At 38.8% G+C, this 21,863-nt stretch overlaps 1 protein-coding gene across 1 annotated transcript in view; it reads right to left on the reverse strand.

Annotated features, from left to right (window-relative positions):
- Positions 1–21,863, reverse strand: part of CDH2 (cadherin 2) — a 110,195-nt gene that overhangs the window by 1,007 nt on the left and 87,325 nt on the right. The window contains exons 12-15 of the mRNA XM_009647677.2: positions 21,228–21,461; positions 20,664–20,897; positions 18,802–18,941; positions 6,411–6,575 (exon numbers count right to left, since the gene is read on the reverse strand). Coding sequence (XP_009645972.1) covers positions 6,411–6,575; positions 18,802–18,941; positions 20,664–20,897; positions 21,228–21,461 — 773 coding nt within the window. The remainder of the gene's footprint in view (positions 1–6,410; positions 6,576–18,801; positions 18,942–20,663; positions 20,898–21,227; positions 21,462–21,863) is intronic.

Below are 21,863 nucleotides of genomic sequence, written 5' to 3' on the forward strand. Positions count from 1 at the left end.
ACAGGTCCAAACCTAAACAGTAAGTTTAATTTTAGAATATGAGACAGTTGCTCTGTGCTTATCCTGGTAAGATTTGCAAGCTGAATATAAAAGGCTGAAGCCCGAAGTTAAAAGCCCTCTTGTGTTTTGGATTTTTCAGCCTCGCGGTTTCTTCCATGGGATTAGCAATGCTTTTTCAAGATCTTCCACTTTGAATAGGATCTACTCTGGCAGCCACTGGCAAGGCATAATGTATCTTCCAGAGTTCTATAAGGCTGAGCTAAGATTTTAAATTGCTCGCTCTTAATTTTAACCAGTGCTATTTGTGCTGGGTTTATTTTTTAATTTTTAATGTTTATTTATTTAAAGAATGGCTTTATTATGCTCCCAATTATTTGAAGGATCGAGTGTGCCTCCTTCGAATTATTTAACACATTCTGGTTTTAGAAAAGTATGTTCTACTCTCAATTGTGTTTAGTCTAAATGCGACATAATGGGAACGGATGTTGATTTTTCTTCTGGAAATACATACATAGCTAAACCCACTAATTAAAGCATATGGCACTGATAAAGTAGAAGAGAATCCTGGTTCTTTATCGCCTATCTAAAATCCTTCAGAAGTGTGCAAAATGTACCTAAAATAATTTTGCAAATCAGTGGTGGAAAGGCCCAGCATATTTATCAAACTAATGACCTCTAATCAAGAACACATTTTGGACTTAAAATGATTGTTTCATGTAGTACAACAACATCAAGCAGGTTATTAATAGCCTGCATTAGAAACACAATTTTAAATTATCTGATAAGAATAATTGGTGATGCTTGTTATCTTTCTCTTTGGAGTTTTCCATCCTGATGGCTGTAATAAGGACAAAAGACTTGAGACTCCGGAAAGGCAATAGCAAGTGTTGGAAAACTTCCCTTATCCAGCTTCAAAGCTGGGAACAGTTCTAAGGCTTTCTCTCAATATCTGCTGCTGAAGCAGAAATGCAACTTTACTTCTTAGGCAGTAACCAGGCTTACATCTTCCCTCAAGACCGCTTGGGGTGACGGACACCCGTGCTTTTTGAACACAGGTGACAGGGAAGGAGAATAAATACCACTTGAGCTTAAGGAGTGCTGAGGTATGAATCCCAGGTATCAGTGTGGAAAAGTCATTTAGAAAGAAGTCATTTAGAAAGTCATCTTGGAAGAGAAATGCTATTTTCCTGCTGTTCTACCTAGTAACAGCCATCCAACCATGGGATACTAATTTATTAAGAATCAGTGAACAAAACATTTTTCTACATGACTGCAGAAATTCTGATACCTATCAGCCATCCATTGCAAGGTGGCAGGCAGCCTCTCTCCATCTTTTTTCCAAAGGGCAAGTTGGATTTTTTGCTGCTGCTATTGTGATAGCATTTAAAAAGAAAACTGGTTTTGAGCTACTGACTTACAAGATAGCATCTCACTGTTTCAAAGGTTGTGCTTTACTGTGTAATCCATTTCATTCACAGAATGTAGGTAAGGGCCATATTAAGGAGGTATTGTCTCAACCGCACAGCCCAAGTTACACTGCCATTTGCACCTCTCTTCTGCTTAAATATTCCTCAAATTCATAGTAAAATGACTGAACTTATTCTCTAACTCTTCAAACAACAAAGTTTTTCTGCTGTATTTCTGTGGCAAGTTGCATGTTAAAATGACAAAGAAATACTACCGTTTTTTCCCTTTCCCTCTGCTACGCACATTCTCTGACCTTACCCAGTGCCTGCTCCATTTTGCTACTGGGTTCTACAGCAAGTCCGAAGCTGGAGTTACTGGATGTCAGCTTTGGCAGTGAAATTGGCTTAGGAAGCTCCCTTTGGTTTCAGCATTGCCACCTTTTTTGCTTATTATGCCATCCCTTTCGGTGGGTGGTACCACAACCTGGTGTACCGGCACAACTGAAAAGGCAACAAGTGGCTGCCAAGAACTGCTTCTACTGCTTTTGCTGCCAGGGTATTGCCAGCTGCTTCTGAAGAGATCTCATTTTTCCCAGATGTGTTCAAGAATCTCAGAGCAGCAGAGTTGTTACAGTTATTTGGTTTACAGTTTCCTGATCTGAAAACCCAAAGTTTTTACTAGGTAGAGAAGCTTATTCACCAACAGAATTGCTGGGCACACACCTGGGACCAGGTGATCCTGCTAGGAGATGTGAACTAAGTCACATTTCTTTGCATTTGCTATACCACCAAACCACAACAAGCAGCCACAGAAGAGCCATGGCAATACAACGGTCAGCTTGAGACCTAGGACAGACTGAGTAGCAATCTCACTTTTTTCCTCTTTTTTATTTATGTCGTGGCAGCCTTCACTGAGGAGGAGATAAGGGGCAGAAGAGGAGAAACTACAGTGCCTCGACTTAAGGAACATGGTAACCTTAAGTTATACTTTCCTTAGCACGTGTAATATTCTTGATTTGTCTCAAATCAAGGGAAAGCAAAACTCTCAAAATCTTGAACTGACATGAAACATTACAAAATCTAATGTATTTCCATTAATCCTACTACTTAATCAGATTCAGCAGACTTTTGATGAGAAGGAAAGGAAGAACAGAGCCCTACAGGGAAATATGAAAAACTGTTTAAATCTGGAACTGGTTTTCCACTTGACAAGAGAAAAGAGAAAACATCGAGGGACCCTGTTCTGCTTGGAGGTGCACTGCATTGACAACCATTTACTAAGAATGAATTGAGGGTCCTCCATGTCCTCATGGGATGAGACCTTTAGTTTGTAATTTAAATTTAATTTACCTCAGGCTATGTCCTCTATTGATTAGAAATATATTCTTAGCCACAAACTCTCCACCACAATATAATTTGTTTAAGATTTCTAGGGACAGCATAGGTGGTTTGTGAAAACAGGATTAACAAAGCTACTTCAAACAGGCCTAATTTATACTGTCCTGCAAATCCTGACTATTCTAAGTGTTAATTATGCTCCATACTCTGCAGGTTATGTTTTAAAAGGCTCAAAATGGAAAACAAGATCTACAGAGGTTTCTTAATAACACATGACTTATTTCACTGACTTGTTTGTACACTGGACTGGAAGAAAAGGAGGTTTTTCCCTTCCCTCCTTAAATTAGAGATTCATCTACCCATTGAAACAGACAAAACAAGAAAGCCCCCAAGGTCAGTGAGCTTATGCCTGCAAAACATATTTTGATGATAAGGCACCTTTGGAACCGTCTTATTTTAGAAAGTTCATAGCTCTGTATGTGTTATCTTAACTTTATAAGTGTTATAAAACATTTGAAGTTTTTATCATACTTGCAACTTGTTCTTCAACTGAGAAGTCATTTCAACAAAATACTCATACTTATTTATGTCTCATGGAGTTAAGTAGATTTAATACAACTGATGACAGGTATAAAGCAATATACCAGAAGGAACAGAGTACTGCCAAAAGGAAACACACACAATGACCCACTAGGTCTTTTCCACTTTTTGTATTTATGGCTCTGTAATAAAAGAAGAAAAAAGCACCCCATGCTTGCTCAGTGATGGTAGCTAAATCCTTCAACGTCTGAAATCAATGACCTATAGTTCTTCCTTGTGAAAAGTTGGAGTAATTCAGTAGCTAATCTGAACAATGCTGGCTGTGTGTCTGAGGTACTGGTGAGCATTCAACAGACTAAATTAATTCCTGCACATGGACCAGCATCCCAAAAGATCATGCTGATCAGCATCTCTGGGAATCGGGCCAAGCCCTCCAAAAGACCAGACTGATCTCCAAAAGCGTTGTACCTTTTCAAACCAATGGGGTAAAGCAGATTTTCCTCCCGAGGTACTCAAAGGCAGCCTCTCCCTGCTCAGCTAGCAACTGGTCTAGTTTTGCAGGCGGTTTGGGTCAAGGCTGCCCACGGGAAAAGTTACAGTACGTCTTGTAGCTACAGTGGAAGAAAGTTCTCTGCCTAATGATGTTGAGGCCGGACACAGAGAGATAGGAACTTTGCCCTTTCTTATCGTGCTATGTTGTTTTCACAGCTCAGCACATCGTCTGCATCAACTGCCCTAAGAAATGTCTGGTATTGGTTTTACCCAAGATGTTTATTCCATTTATACCAAATAAAACTGAGAGGAACTTACCAATTTGCTTGGGCATAATCTTGCCAGGACTGCAGGTGAAATTCTCTGAAGAGAGTCTGAAAACCTGTGCAGCCTGAATATTTATGCTTTAGATGCTGATAATTTGGAAATTAATTTAACTGTAATAGTGAGTACCACTGTGAAGAATGGATTATTTTTTTTCCCCCCGATAGACTTTTTAGAATCACATTTGCCATGGGAAATTTTACCATAAAACAAAAATTAAGATGAAATTGTTTTGGAGAAAATCTTCATTTTGCTCAGACTTCTGGCAAAACAGACAGAGCATGGACAACCTTTGCGTGGTTCCTGCCTGCTAGAGAGAGGGCTAGGTGGAATGCCTTGTAGTAAAATGATACATTGCTGTGAAATCCTACGACAGAAATACCTTATGAAAAAAAGAAGCTAAATATATAATGCTTGAAACACAGAAACTACTTCATATAGTTCCTTTCAATCAGAAGATATAATAAATTCCGAGCTAACCTGAAGACAAGAAAATCTCCATGTTTTCTTGGATTTCAGAGTCAATGACTTTATTGACATTATTTTACTGTGTAAGAATAGCTGGGAGAAGCTTTCTCTTTTGGTGGATAGCAAGGGGAAGCATGAAGGGAAGTACTGATCTAATACAATAGACAGCAGTAAGAAAATGACTCCATGCTCGTCTGCACTGAGATATAAACATATTGGGCTAAAGACAGCATGAACTGCTCCTACAGCTCCATGCATACACACTGATGCTATAATCTTCAAGAGTGATAACCTACTGAAAAAATAGCATTGCAAGAACAGCTTGCTAAGTCATTTAAAAACTGTAGGAAGCTGGACAAACTCTGGCCCCTTTCTAGCTTTCCAGGAGAATCACACTCATTCTTTCTCTTCGCTCTGTAAGAGAGGTGGGTAGCTGCTTTGAGGACAAGAAAAATCGGGGTCGTGAGGTCACAGGTTCTTCCCGACTGCCTGCCAGGTGGGCAGTGTCTGGTCACAGCCGTGTGAGAACAGGATGGGAAATTCTTGATTGTCTCGAAGAAGACGACGAAGCACAAGGGAGTTCTTGTGTGCACTCTGCCTTGGCCAACAATGGCCAACAACTTTTACTGTCCCATGTCTCCATTATTTTCCAGAAGCCAATTATAATTGTAATATTTAGAAGTGCAAGGCATTCAAAAATCCATTTTGTTGAGACATCCCTTTCTAATACAGCTCCTCCCCAAGCCTGGAGTCTCTTAAAATACAATGTCTTATGAGAATATTTGTATGTTTCTTGCCAGTCATCTCCCTGCAGGCTTTTTTACAATTGTATCGCTGTATACCTTAAAAGGAGCAAACTCAATTTGCTGCAGCTTGCTAACACAAAAGACTTTAGTACATTAGCCTGACTTTTCTTTAAAGCAAACAAGAATAAACACGTTTGCAAAAACAGTTCTGCAATACTCTGCAATACTTGTCCAGCTCTAGTTGCCAAGGAAGATAGGAGAAAACCAGAGAAAATAATTAATTACTACTACTATTCATTACAGAAGATAGCTTATTTTGAAGTAAATTTTGGGTTAGTATTCATTTTCCTGTAACCAGCAAGCACAGGAAACACATTCTAACTTAAGTAACACAAAATCAATGATTTAAGACTGACCAGTGACAGAAATAATAAAACAAATATTTGTAGGAGCATTTCTTTCAGAATTGCGAGTAATCTGGTACGTTCTGAATGTTACTTACGTTTACCTTTATTAGACTGAATCAAAGATAATGCAAAGACTTTTAAAGCTCTATGACAAGACAAGTATTAAAAGCACTTACATAACATTTAATTTAGCTGCCCTGCTCGCTAATCGTATTTGATGGAATTCTTTTGGTCTTACTGAAGGTACTGAATTTCCACTATTATCTGGATTCAAAGGGTAATGTATGAGGAAAATGAAAATGAACTTCTTCCATTATTAAATTACTGTGAATTAATAAATGAATTTAGGCTAAACTATAATTTTGTTAGTCTATTTATTACTTGGAACCCATAGAATAATCCTGCTTGGAGATACTGTGGTTGCAGCTGATAAGGTATTATGAATGTAATTAATACAAACGTAAAGAAGTTAATTGATATAGCTTCCCTTTCTGTTTGAATGAGTTAATTAAATTTGTCTGCACTTTAAAAGAACATATTTACTTCTATCTAGCAAGACAATTTTAATCGTCTAAGTAAGTTTTAAAAAGTTATTATGTTCAAACATAACAGCTACTCATGCAGAGTACAATAAACAAAGTATAAAAGCTTATTGGATCTTAGGAGGAAACACTTTTTCTCTCCTTTACCTCATTAATGAAGTCCCCAATGTCCCCAGGATGAGGAGCAGCTGATCTGACTGGATATTGAGGTTCTGCATGGAGTGGCCTTTCATCAAGACGTCTGATTCCAACAGGTTTGATGGCATCTGGTTCCACGGTGTCAGGCTGCTGGAGCTGGCTCAAGTCATAATCCTGAAAAATGTGAAACAAAGACAGTACGTTAGGAGAATTTCAAACAGTATCTGTCAGGGGGAAACAATAGGAGGAAAAAAGAGAAAAAGTATTTCACCAGAAGTCCTATTTTCAGGATTGTAATGCTTACTGAGAATAAGTCAATAAGATTGTTATTGGCATACCAACAGGATGTTACTTGATTTCTACTCCCTGAATCTACTGGTTTGATTCTATTCCATCAGATTTGTAGAGCTTCTCATAAGTTTTCCATTGAGAAGCAAGGATTTGAGTAGTAGTATTAACAGACTAAACACTTTGCCTAGTAATGATGATTTACTGCATAGAGCAAAGATGCCAAATCCAACTCTTATTTTTCTAAGCAAATAAATGCCAGACATTCTCATTCTGAGAAAGAGGCAAGTGCACTGCTCTGCAGTGTTTTATAATACCTTCAAAGAATGAATTTAAGACTCCTTGCTGATTTCATGTGGCTTCCATAATATGAAAGCCAAAGGGGGAAAAAAAAATGTCATAAGTAGTACAAAGCTCCTTAGATTTGGCCTTAATTCTAAGCACTTTCTAGAGATTACTTGTGGATCTGTTCATTAAGTACTTGATGCCGCAGTTTCAAACTCTGGCAGACTGACGAAGCTAGCATACCACTATGAATTCCAATAAGCAGTATGTATGTATATAAAAATTTTAATTAGATGAATGTTTATGCATTTAAGATAGATATGCCTGAATACTATTTGCAGAGTGTGAGGCATTTCAGCATTGTCATTCACCTCACTGCTGTCACGTCTAGAAGGTAGTCATGCTCTAGGATGCCTTTGCACAAGGCACTGGTAAAAAATGCAGAACAAAGAACTGGGCTTAAAGGCTTAAAGTAAAGCCATTCGCAAACTACCAGTAGACTGGGGCTCATGCCAACTCTACGGTATGCCAGATACCCTGCCCCACAAATAATCCAAGCAGTTGAGGAGCATCCTAAATAAGCTCCTTTATCATCAGTCTCTATTTTTCAACAGTGGTGTTCTGGTAAAAATCTCAACTTGCTGGAAGTTATCTGTGCAGACAATTACATTTTCATTGGTTCCTTACTGGCTCCTAAAGGAAGGAATGCAAGCATTTACTTCTGCTGTCACCTCACAGGATGCAGGTTCTTTTTGAGAGCATGATCTACTGTGACTCCAAACCAGACTTTTCAAGAGGAGGAGAGGTCTGTTGACAGTAGTGAAGATTGTTTGTTGGGAGAATTGTAACTGACTATCAAATCCACTACACCTTCCAGTTTGTTACTCGGGTCCTCAGCTGACTGCACACAAATATATAGTCAAAAAAGGTGGAACAGCTCCACTGAGATCTGAGAATGCAGTTTCATATGCTTTAATTAGATTACAAGTTCCTTGGGGCAGAGCTGTAACTTCTGCCCTTGGGTTCTTCATGTACCAAACAGAATAATATAAGTGATCTCCATGAGGCGGTATGAATTCGAGAAAAGTAAACAGAACAGAACTTTTTATCCTTTCCCTTTTTATTACATAAAATAAATCGAAGTAGTTTAGAGACATGCTATCAGAAAATCCTATCAAACAGCGAAGAATGTACTTTTTAGAATTTCTAAATATGTAACACAAAAGTGCTTTTCATACCCACCCAAAAGATAACAGTGGAAAACACCAACAGGGAGAAATGAAAAATACTGGGTTTTTTATACTAAGCATTCCATTATGGAGGAATTCAAACAGGTATGGTTAGATAACAATTTATTAAAACCAGGAAAGCCTCTCTGGTCATTTCAGTTATATAAAATCTTTTTTTCCCCACACATTGACATAAGCATACAGTTCTTTTTCTAATTAGTGGTCATAGAGAAATGCAGTATGAATCAAGTCATTCAGCCTAGTATATTTGTATCTAAGGCCATCCTCTTGTGTGTATGTATAGTTTGAGGCATCTCCAGGCTCTATAGCTAAGACGACAGTGAAGACTGCCATCCGCAAGGGAACAGCAGTGCAGAATGTGTCCTTGCATGGACTCCCACTCTGGTTTTCTTTTCTAGGGTAATTTATGACACTGGCCTCTAGCCTTCTATGAGAGGAAATTGATTTTGCAGGTCTATTAGTGTCTGGACAGGAAAAGAAGATCCACTGTGCTTATTGCCACACTGTCAAATCTCTTGTATCGTTAAAATCAATACTAACTGTACATGTCAGGTATGGCAAGTCACTCACCATCTCCCCAAACCAGCTTAGTGCCATACAAACACAGCATCACGTAACACCTCCAGCTGTTTCAACATTCTGTCTAAAGTCAACTCTACTCAATTATTGCCAAGTAGAAGAAGGAAAAATGTTTTAAAGAGCCAGGGCATAAGCTGTTTAGGGCTGCTGAAATTCCATCTCTTCACTCAATGTTTCATTCACAGCTAGAGAAATGGGAAAACTTTTTATGTATTACCTAAAGCTCCTGAACAGACGTTTAAGGTTAGTCTCAAGCAGAGTTTGTTAAGATAGTTAACTGCAGAAGTGACAGCTAAATGGAAAACTGTGGCACATAAGAGAGAGAACAAGACATGCTGGGGTAGGTTGGGACAGCCAGCTTTGAACAACATTCTGAGTCATAATTTTTACTCTTCATTTCAGCATCACAAGTCAACAATGTTTTGTCTTTGCTCCAGTCTTTTTCCATATAACCTGTTCATAATTACAATCTGCTGAGGGACTAATGAGGAACAAGACTAGCTCTTCCATTGGAAACATACTTGAGCAAAGGTTGTGAGGATCTAATTCACATGGCTACCCATTTTTGAAAGAGGTATTTATTTACTTATTTATGCTGTTTAGCCCTAACTCCAGCAATTTTAGAACAAATACCTCTTTCCTTTCCTTCAGTCTGGATTTACCCAAATCCAAAGGGTTTGTCTGAGTTTTTCTTCTCGAACTTCTGGACAAGCTTAGATTGTTGATGGAAGGGAGAATCTAGTATTAGTTTTTCTCTGTTGGAAGGTTGCTAAAACATATTAGTTTGCTCCCATTTTGCATCTCACAAAAACTCAGGCCTTTAGAAACTAGAAATTTTGACTAGCCTGATTGTCCAAGTCTACAGTCAACATGGAAACAGAAACCTCCCGTTCTACAACAGGGATCTAAGTGAAGCAAGCTCAACGATCCTTTGTCTTTCCCCTTGTTTATAAAGGGATCTGATATCACTGGATGAGACAATACAGCTACCTTTTAGCTACTGGTGGTTAAAGAGATGACAACCTTAATGCTTTATCACTGTAACTTTCTTAATGTAACCACCAGCACTTCTGTCTCTTTGATTAGCATCTCTGGCATCACTATGTGCTCTTCCTGAAGAAAACCCTGACATCTGTATTGAAGCAGAAAAACGTCTGGTTTTGATTTGTTTTTGTTTTAAGAACGAAAATAAATTCACGATGTACTAAAAGAGCATTTAATCAGAAGTTGCATCTTGTAAAATTAAACGATCTCAAAAAACCCCCATCTATTCCCTCCCCTCCAAGCTGATTACAAACATTGACCTTATTAGCTATTCACTTAGTTCTAGACAGCTTTAAGCAGACTTACACCATTACTAGCTCCCACCTCACATTCCTGAAATGCGAGATCCCAGTGAGACAGTGCTAAATGTCAAAACCAGCTAGCCAAGACCTACAAATTAACCGCCTTACCAGATGTGTAGGCAGAGGGTCCAAAACCCCAAAAAGCACTTCTTAAAGAACATCCTATGCAGTAGTTCAAAGCACAGTCCAAGTATCTCAACTTGAATAGAAGAAACATCCAGAGTAGAAGAAAAGGCTATTTTATATTCCCCAGTAACCACTGATTTACAGAGAAAACAGGATAATGCAGCCTTCAAAATCTCTTCCCTTAAACAACTTCCTCTTGTGCAAGGCAGCTATTCATTTAACAGCACTTGAGTAATAATCCCTCATACAGCAGTCATCAGTTAACGGCAGTAGGAGAGATTTTTTAAAAGTACCTTGATTTCCAAATGACAGTTACCAGATTTTACAACGCCTGAAAAAAAAAAAAAAATGAGGGGATAGGCCAGGAAATAGAGTTTCTCAGAAGCTTCTAGTTCTAAAAAACTAACTTTTTGCCTCCTTGAATTAGCTGTTCTGGTTGTGTTTGTATTTTAGAAGATTTATTTAAATTCTTGGCAAAAACTTAAAGTAAGAAATTTTACCGTAACCGGACCTGCTTTATATGAATGCATACTGGAACATTATAAAGCAGAACTGCAAACAACAGAATCAAACCACAACTTACTAAAACTATAAACTGCTGTGCATAGGCGGGACTGACTTTTTTCCAGATAGGAAAACTCTGAAAATACTGGAATATATTACATCTAAATTGAGCTTTCCAGTACTAAGAAGTTTTCTCTAACACTAACAGTGATACAACCTAGTACATGCAACCTGACTGACATACTCATTAATGATTTATGAATCTGGCTTCTTTGTTATCTCAGAGCTCTCCGTTTATTTCCTGGCCATTCATTAGACTGTGTTATACACTTTTAGGCATGACTTGGGGTTTTTTACCTTGTACAGGACTAAAGTTTTAGCTACGCATGAATACAGACCTGGACGTACTACTAATTTAACAAAAACACTACTCCTGTTTCTCATTTTCAAAGGATGCAGCCTTTGCAAAGAAACAAGAAACGTTCAGATCTATCCCCATTCAAGAAGTAATTTGTCACCAGATGTCCTGGTTTTGGCTGGGACAGAGTTAATTTTCTTCCCAGTAGCTGGCATAGTGCTGTGTTTTGGATTTAGTACTAGAAGACTGTTGGTAACACACTGATGGTTTAGTTGTTGCTGAGCAGGGCTTACACCAGTCAAGGACTTTTTCAGCTTCCCCTGCTCTGCCGGGTGCACAAGAAGCTGGGAGGGGGCACAGCCGGGACAGCTGACCCCAACTGGCCAAAGGGCTATTCCAGACCATAGGACGTCATGCTCAGCACGTAAAGCTGGGGGGAGAAGAAGGAAGGCGGGGACATTCAGAGTGATGGTGTTTGTCTCCCCAAGTCACCGTTACGCGTGATGGAGCCCTGCTTTCCTGGGGGTGGCTGAGCACCTGCCTGCCTGCCCATGGGAAGCAGTGAATGAATGCCTTGCTTTGCTTTGCTTGCACGCACACAGCTTTTGCTCTCCCTATTAAACTGCCTTTATCTGAAGTTCCCTTAAACAGACTCATGAGATGCCCACTCAGCCCCACTTGGGGGAGTGAGCGAGCAGCTGTGTGGGGCTGAGTTGCCGGCTGGGGCTAAACCACGACACCAGACTACTTAATTTAACAGTGAGAGCTGTAAGCATCATTCACTGAACAAAATCAGCTGCAGTGGTCTAAGTGCATGTAAAGCAACATTGACAGAGCTTCACCCCCCCCTTTACAGGACAGTGCCTTAGCGTAAACCTGATTTTATTGTTGGCTTAAGAGAAGAGAGCAAACTATGACTTGACGTACCTATGGATAAAACATATGTTCTGCTTTGCCTTTGTGTTCCAAAGACAACTACTGTCTACTCAAATACAGAAATGGGATGAGGAAGCAAGGAAAGAAATATTTTGCACGGCTGAATGTTCCCATATGCCAAGGTCTTTTAAAAACAAAGAAAAAGGAAGTAAAAACCAATCCTGCTATATCTTACCATTCTACCCCCAAACCCACCAAACATCACCCTAAAAAACTATGAGAAATTTACACGTAAAATATTGCCAGAGTTCTGCAAAACGCTCCAACCCGCCCTAAATCTTGCATCTGCTGAAATAATGGGACTCCAAAAAAAGCAAAGCAGAGGACTGACTAGATATAGGCTGCAGGTGGGAGGCTAGTTAAAATGCCTGTGCTAACACTTGCTCTTTATTTGCCGCTCACTTTTTGATTACTTTCTGCCATATTGCTTTTCCCATGTGTTTTTATTATAGATGCATCTGGAGTATTACAAGTTAATAATTTTTAAGATAACGAAGAAGCTAGCTTATCTTTTTGAATAATAAAAGGTGAAAGTTAAACTCCAGCTGCAGATAAAACACAGTAACAGGCGTAGGTTCTAGATAGGATAAAATAAAACACAAAGCAATTTTGTAATGGAATTACGGAAACATTACTTTTTGTATGATGAGATAAAGATTCACCAAGGAAAGACAGCAATTCCACAGGAGCATTGCATGAGTCACTCATTCAAAAAAATGAAGTTAATGTCTTAGTAAGCAAACACAATCCCCAAAATAAGTACCTTCTAATTATAACATAGTATATTCCTAGGGATATCTTAGCAACAGTTATTTCATTCATTATCATTAAAATTTCTAAACATAAAATACGTTCCAACCTTAATGCAATGCAAAATAAAGGTTAGAAAGTGAGAGTAAATGATCTGAATAACACTCAGAGTGGTGAAAATAAAATATAATCAAATGGATTTATAAAGTTCAGTAGGTAAGGACCCTTGTGATGTTTACAACAGAGGTTACAAGATCCAGCACAGAAGACCAATGGAATCTTAAGATGCAGGCATACAGAATGGTATGACAATAAGAAAAAAAAAAAAAAAAAACACACACAAAAAAAAATCCAAGGGATTACTCAATTTGTTTTTATCAATGACACACCATTGCTGGAACACAGCTACCCTTTCTATAAAGGAGCAGTTTCTGTTTAGAATTTAGATCCTGCACACATAAAAATAACCCATCATGTTTTTATTTTTAATGCTATTATCACTTTTAAAGTAAATGCTGCTATTTTCTTTCTCTATATAAACATGTAATAAAACACGACCAAAAGTAAGCTATTGACTAATGTCTGAAGAGACTTGTAAGAAAAGGTGATATAGTAAGGAACATGCAGAATCCTTAGGAAGAAAACTACTTCAAACGCAGTAGTAAAATCATTGCATTGGAAACTCTTGTGCTGAAGAGATCTGAGGGCTAGATTAAAACATAGGTTCAACACAGCTGATCTGTGATACTTTCAAATCATACCACCCACCTGCTCGGGCAACGTCCTTTAACAGGACCACCTGCATGAGCAAGTAGTACTAAAATTCAGAAAACACTATAGAAATGGGCTCCAAGGAGATGAGAGGATCTTCTTGTGCAATGAGATGTATATAAAAGCAATTAAATGGAAAAAAATGTATCAGAGTTATCAGCTACGACATATGCTGCACATATCCCAGTCGAGCACCCACTGCCTTGATGTAAATCACACGAATGGCCTGAGATGAAAACGAGTTAGTGATGCTTATGGGTTGTGATCTGCTACGTGCGTGAACTATGCTGCAGACATGTGCTAAGTGCTTTAACACTCAGCCAACATGAGGTTTTGGTATTTAAGAACTGACAATAGTGTTACAAGTTGAGAGCACATCGTGTCGGGGGACAACATTCGTCATTTGTATCTCACACCTCCCATTTGCTAAACAACTACAAGCTCTAGGTCGTGTGGTCCATTAATAACCGAGACAGTCACTACCAGCTTCATGATTTGTACCTGAACTAGGCATATCTATTTCAGAATACAGCAACTGTAGTGTCTCCCACCCCAATTGCTGTGTTAAAGGTTCAGATGCAATTAAAAAAAACCCCAAAACACTACACAAACCAAAACCCAAAGCAAAACAACAAAAACCCACACCACTTCCCCCACTCCCCCCAAACCAGTCCCACTGACTTCTGTGGAATAGATGCTGACTCAAAGCCTACCTGTAAGCCAGGTAGCCAAATTGTTAAAACTAGAAAATATTAATCGAAATCCTGAGAGGAATCACAGAATCCAGAATACCTCTGCCTCCTCTCCTTCCTCCCATGTCCTCAACTGCTGGTAGTACAGTGATTTTTCCCAATATCAGGAAAAAAAATGTTTCTACCTGGAATGACAGGAGTACTGTACAGCTTTCAGAGCCAGTTTTTCAGCCCACATGTCACAAGAAACAGAAGTTTAGGCGAAAAAAGTCCAGAACATTGCTGGTGTTGACAATGCTCTTCAGTGGGGAGCAGTCTGACTTCATTTGCGAGCCACAACTCAAGAGCTTTTCTGGCTTAGGGAATTAAAAGCATTTTTCTCAACTGCTGTGGAGATCACACAACCCTGTATGCTGGGCTGGAGTAAAACTATGAATCATTCAAGAACCTCAATTTTCTTTGTAAGCATTCAGTCTGTCAGAGTGAACAAAGCAGGCCGAGATGGCTTCAGATGGGATTAACAGGACACCTTCATGAAGGAATAAACTGCTCTCTTATGACAGACTTTACATCATAATTCCTTGGAAATGCTAGCACAGGAGGGGGGAAAAAAAAAAAAGAAAACAAAGCCAGAATCCCACCTTGCTGTTGACAGTTGCTATGACTCAGAGGAAGTAGCTGGAATTTGGAACTCATCACATTTGTTGCAGGAGAAATTACTCTGATAGCATGTACAAAGAGTTCGAAAGGAACACGGTGAGCATGCTTTAGGAGTTTCTCGGTCTGCCGTGACAGGAAAGAAACCCAACTGCATAGCTTCCAAATAAATAAATAAACCCTCTTAAATAGATAAATTACTCCAAGAGCAAAAACACAAGTCTAAAAGTAGTTTGGTTCAGGATGCAGAGTCCCATCACTTATCTTCAAGCCCTACCAGCCACATCTTCAAGTCACCTGAACATCTGGGATAAATCATAATTCCTTGGAAATGCTAGCACAGGAGGGGGGAAAAAAAAAAAAGAAAACAAAGCCAGAATCCCACCTTGCTGTTGACAGTTGCTATGACTCAGAGGAAGTAACCTGGAATTTGGACTCATCAGATTTGTTGCAGGAGAAATTACTCTGATAGCATGTACAAAGAGTTCGAAAAGGAACACGGTGAGCATGCTTTAGGAGTTTCTCGGTCTGCCGTGACAGGAAAGAAACCCAACTGCATAGCTTCCAAATAAATAAATAAACCCTCTTAAATAGATAAATTACTCCAAGAGCAAAAACACAAGTCTAAAAGTAGTTTGGTTCAGGATGCAGAGTCCCATCACTTATCTTCAAGCCCTACCAGCCACATCTTCAAGTCACCTGAACATCTGGGATAAACAAGCAAAATATGAGGCCACCCAGGGTAAATCTTTAAGTATTCATCCAGAAAAGCAGGTGATTTTAAAAAGGTCTAAGTAATTTGTTTGCTATAAATAGAAGTAAGTAATTTTAAAAGGTACAGATTACGAAAATATCTGAAGCTTTTAAAATCCTGTTCACTGAGGTTCACATGAATCTTTGAGCAGTCCCTTCTATTTTGCTGCATGAGATGCACCCTGGGTTGTACGGTTCTGTGTTTCTGAGTCACCTTGTGCACTGCCTTCTACTGAAGCTGCTTGTTCAATCAATCCTGATGGTTTTGGGGAGAGCGCACCATAAAAAGTTAGTATTGACGCAGAGCATTTTCCTCTGTCATTTGCTGATGACTTGTGGATGCAAGGTTGACATGAAATAATTTTTCTTGATTTTAATAGAACAGTGGCAGTTTTACCCTATGAGGCCTCATTCTGAAAATAGATTTTTGATGGCAGTCTCATGCTTTTTTAGAACGCTTTGACACTTTAACTCTTACTTTAACTTCGACAAAAATGCAGATTTTTATGGCCAATGCTTTTTGCCTACGATGTTCTGCACACAGCTTTGCTTGTACAGTACTTTGCTAAGCCACGGTTTGCAAAAATGAGATTACTACTTGTAGGGAACTTGTTGGGACATTTCAAAAGCTTAGCATTCCAAGTTCTTAAATCTCACATAAAATGCGTGCAAAACCAAATAAAATCTGACCAAATACAATCCTCCCTCTTTCCCCTGGGCACAGGAGGTAAACGGGGCAAGGAGGGAACCAAGAACAAATGAACCTAGAAACTATTATAATTTAGTTAAGCACAGGCAGAAATTAGATTTTACAAAATGTCAAACTAAAATAAAGTAAAATAATCTCCCTGAAAAGCAAGACAGTACTTATTCCCATCATCCATTGCAGACAGAAAATTAAGTGCCTACATGAAAATTTTGTGTTCTCTTGTCAGCCATTCCAGACAGGCACAAATTCCTCACTTGGGAGCTGTGGGAGAACCTACCCCTTTTTTGCCTACACAGTGGTCTAAAACTCTTGCTCCAAAAGTGGTTATAAAAGCTTGCTATACTTTGTATGAGCTTTTATTTTCTTTTCCTGCAATGTTTGTTACGTTTGGAGTGTATCAAGACCTTTTAGACCCTCAGATACTAAGGTCTACTGCTCAATGGATCATGAAAGGGACCTGCACTATGTGGCTGGCAGCTAAGATAATTAATTTGCAACAGTGGCCTTAAAATTTGTCTTAAGAAAGCAAGCAGGCATTTTGTGGCTAAAAATAATTCAATATTCTATAAAGCCCTTAAACCTCTCTGTGCCTAGGTGCTTTCTCTGCTCACTGTGAGAGGAAATGATCCTAATTTCACATTTTTTGCCACTCTACTGCTACTCCACCCACTGACAGTTTTTCCTTTCATTGCGTGCACTACGGTCATTCACTGCTGGTGAAAGGCTGCATCTATGGATGGTTTACATCCTGCTCATCTCTACAGCGTTCACACAACGTTACCTCCTGCCGCACTACCCTGGCTATACCTCTCACAACGACAGCGCTTTCACTGGAGAGGAGCACAGTACAAGATGGACCGAGGAGAGACTTCAGCACCATTTCTAAACTATTAAGTACTTTACTCTCATCGTATCCTGTTACAACAATGCTTAAGGTTTCTGATCTGCAGCACCACCTCTCCCAGCACTACTCTAGCATCACCTATGACTTCCGAATGAACAACATATGCTCTGAGAACCTTACTGACTCTGTCCTGAGGGCTGTGTGGGCAATAATTAAAAATCAAAACCACATGAAAATTGCTGAACAGATCCTCCAGAGATTTGTGGGTGAACAAGAGCTGGGGATATGTGAACTGGAAAATTAGTTCTCACAGGACTGAGTTTTCTTGATGTTTTTTAAGCTTGTAACTCTTCTGTGCAATAACAGATTCACAAACAGGATGCGGTTCTTGTACTCCAACTATCTGTGTACAAACAACTGTAATACATACACAGACTCAAAGGGTTGTCTTCAATTTCTTTAGTAAAACTGCATAAACTGAAGTTTCCTTTGCAAATTGCTTAAAAAGAAAGTTACGCAGAAAAGCCGGGAAGTAGGAACAGTACTTGAGGAAATGCAGGAAGCAGGGAAATTACTCAGGGGAACACAAATTTCAGACAACCAACCAACCAAAGGGAAGCTATAAAGGTCTGTAGCAGTGAAGGGAGACACTTTTTCAGATAACTCAAGCGCTGGATGACTGTGATGGGGGATGTGTGGAAGAATTACACTTTATTTTTCAAGGCTTTTTACCGGAAAATTTCTTAGGCTCTATTATAGGCACTGTTCCCTTCATAATTAATACACTTACTTTTACCACTAATAACGTGCATAAATCCATTGTTTGTCATATTCATAAAGCACTTAATAAATGTCCTCTGAAGGAAGAAAATCACTCTGCTTGGAAATTCACTAACTTGGAGACAGAGAGAGAAAAAGCTATTCTTGGCATGTACGCATCACTCCTAGTCCTCTGATATATCAGCAGTGGTTCAACCAGAGGTGACGTGAGAGTAAATGCATATGGCACCTGCCTGGAAAGGTATTTGAATAAACACAGATGTGCCCTGACAGCTACTTGAAACATAAATACTTTCCAAGCTGAAATCCCAGTAGTGGCCAATCTGTCAATAGCCAACATTACTGTATATCTAGAAAGGCATTCACCCACTGCTAAAAAAGGGTCATATTTGGAATAGACCTATATTAGGCACTCTGCACTGGTAGTTCTGTACAAGAGGATCTCAGACAAGGAGTGAAGAATGTTTACAGACTGCAATGAGAGTGGATGTTAATTTTCCTTTAAATATAACAGCTTTAGTTGGAATATGGTTAGAAGGCTGTAAGTGGACAAGATACTGGTTTTACATCTCATCTAAAAAAGGCAAGCAATCAGTATTTCTGGAGCTGCAAAAAACAACATGAGAAAGCAAGGCTTTATTTCAGGTTTTTAAACCACTACTTATTGCCTTCAGTATTTAATGCAAAAATTAGCTACCTATCATAATGTGTCAATGGAAACAAAATGGATAAAGTACAGAGTGAAGTGTAAAAATCATTAATCTTTCCTCACCTGATCTTCTTCTCCACCACCTTCTTCATCGTATTTCAGAATGTTGTCTCTCACATCATCTTCTGGATCAATCAAGAGCTGCTTTGCCTGACGCTCTTTATCACGGCGTTTCATCCATACCACGAACATTAAAACTAAAACTACATTGCAAAAAGGGGAGACAAAAAACCTCATCTTGATTCTGAACTGCAGCCATGGAAAACTGTACAAATTTAATACCAAGATTTAAAAACCCAACACAACAAACAAAACCCAACCCCCCCAAAAATTCGAAAGAAAAAGAAAAAAGCCAAGGAAGTTGGCTTTGACTGTTCTGGATGAGTTTTTTTCAAATAAAAAATTTCATAGAAGGCAGCTTAAGCAAGAGATGTTTAAAATCAGGCTACTATTGGCAATTTGATTTGGAAATCAATTACGTATTCAAGGTTGTAAGTCACGAATCCATTCCAAGTCTGCAAAATAAACTTGTCATGAAAAGAAGTAAGAAACACCAAGCTTCATAAAGAACTGCATTCAAAAGGGAATCTCTCCAGTAGTGGAAAGAGTTCTAAATGACTGTCAAATTTAAATTTTTTTTCTGCTATGTCCCAAGAACGTATAGCAATTTATACAGTTTAAGTAATCCTGATGTTTGAACATCACCAAGCTTAGGCCATTTTGGCATACAGCAGTCCACAAGAACAGACCACACCGTTGCCTAAGTTTAGATTTATGTTTAGAAGAGGAATCAAGGTTGACGAAAACGCAGTGGCATTTAGAGCGACATATTTTTAATCTTTAATCTCAACAATTTCAAATTACACTGTTTGCTTACAAACTAAAGCTTGTAAAAGAAAACCAAATGAGAAACAGAATAAATCTGAGTAAATTAATTTCTAAGGTAATAGGCATGTTTCCAATTACAACCATCTTCATGGAAAGAAATTCCAATGTATCTAGAATATCAATAAATGAAGAATATCTTGAAGGATTTGATAGTTTCAACAAGGCTCTATTAATTCAATACCTTACATTTTAAGAGTATGTTGTATAAAGAAAATAATTGTACTGTGCTTCTTTACAGCCATGCGTTTAGCCAGGCTCAAATACTTTTTATATTATTTTTTTCTTAAATTACCCCTTTCCATAATTTTGTATGTTCTGGACTGGTGCACAGTATACTCTGAACAGATTCATCCCTTATTTGTGTTGCACCACAATCAGAAATCAGTTAACCATAATGTGTAGGAGAGCTAGCATCTAATTTACTACACTGGACAGACACTTAGTCATGATGTTTAGTCATTTCCCTTATTGAATGCACTTGACACTAAAATAAAATACTAGTACAGCTTTATGTAATACTTAAACACACATACACATCTCTGTTCTTGCATCGCTGCCTGCTTGTTGGGCCTTATATGAAGGGCTGTGATGTATTACTTTCCAAAATCATCAAATAGCCTACTTACATTAATCTGAAGCACAATAGTAGTAACACCAGAGCACTCCTTACAGGCACTGTTACCCGCTGTGGGTGGCATCAAATCACACAGTACCAGCAGCACAGCAGAGACTAGATGTCTGGGGGCTAATCACATCTTCAACCTGGTCACTCACTGACCTAACATAACAAATGCCCATGGGCATAGATGGGAAACCTCTTCCACAAAGTGGAAGTGCTAGTTATGATCTGTCACAGACTCCTAATCCTTTTCCATCAAAACGTTTTCATACTTGTCCATGACATTAGACTAAGCAGCAATAATTCTTGGATTGGAGTCTTTAATCTCTCCCCCGTCTTTGTCAAGGTACATGGGACTAAAACGTAAGATGGTACTTGCAAAACAGAAGAGTTAGGATTAATAGATCTATCTACTCACTGAGCAAGATGATGATACAAAGCAGAATTGCAATGATGGCACCCGTGCCCAGCCCTGCGCCAACGATCCGGTCAACGTCAGTGCAGTCTCCATTTATGTCACATTGGCAAACTTTCACTTTCAGCACGGAAGTGCTAGAGGCATGGGGATTTCCAGAATCTGTAATTACTATGGGCACATCGTAAATACCAGCTTCCAAGAACCTGATCCTTAAAGAGAGCTGGGCGTGATCACCTGTGTGTGAGAATAAGGCACTTGTTAAAAAGTAATGTACTGCTTATGTGGGTTTAAAACAGTATTGGTAAAAATGGGTCATCTTTGAGATCTGCATTAACTTTTTGTTCAACCCACTACATGACACTCAGGATAACAGACTTCTCTAATACTGTGAACATCTTTTCTTTCTTAAAATTTCTTCTTCTTTGGGGAACTTACACTAAGGTGCTTTCTTAGACATATTAACCAAATTCATGCACATTGTGAAGTAACACCAAAGTAAAATACAGGAAAGCATATGCAATAGTTTTTTTTTAAATTATTAAAGAGTTCTATAACATTAATTACCACTAATTCGAACAATAGTCCAATTCCTCTTAATACTAGCAGGTGTGTCAGGCAGCTCAAAGGCAAACGGGCCTGCATTTGGATCTATGTCAGGGTCTACGGCAGTGATGTTAATAGCGTTAGGCTGCAGTGTTTCACAAGTTGTGGCTTCTTTCGGATTCACTTGGGGGGCATTATCATTGATGTCCAGCAGGTATATCTGAAGTGTGCCAGTTCCGCTCATCGGGGGAATTCCTTCAAGAAAAGAAAATGATATTGAGCCCGTTTCCAATTGGGAAGTTACTTAACTGAAGCTATACCAACACTTTTCAAGTACCATGTACATGCGTTCACCTCCATTTTGGGATTCTGTCTTTACCAAGTCAATCTAACATTGTCACTGCTCCTGCTAACACACAATTTCTTACGTAGTCTGTCCTCAGAATAAAAGTCCTAATTAGCAAAAATCAGCAAATAACTGCAGATCCACAGATGAGGGACTCAACTACTTTACTGACTAGACAGCCAGTTCCTCTCCAGACAGTTGCTTCAGATGCTTTAGAGAAAAAGGTGCAAAATTGGGATAGTTTCTCCTCTGGAGAAATTATTTCATAACTTTGAAGACTTATGATCACCCTTTACTACAAGTATGCTATT

Source organism: Egretta garzetta, unplaced genomic scaffold (genome assembly GCF_000687185.1).
Source record: "Egretta garzetta isolate BGI_Z169 unplaced genomic scaffold, ASM68718v1 scaffold229, whole genome shotgun sequence".
Classification (NCBI taxonomy): Eukaryota; Metazoa; Chordata; class Aves; order Pelecaniformes; family Ardeidae; genus Egretta; species Egretta garzetta.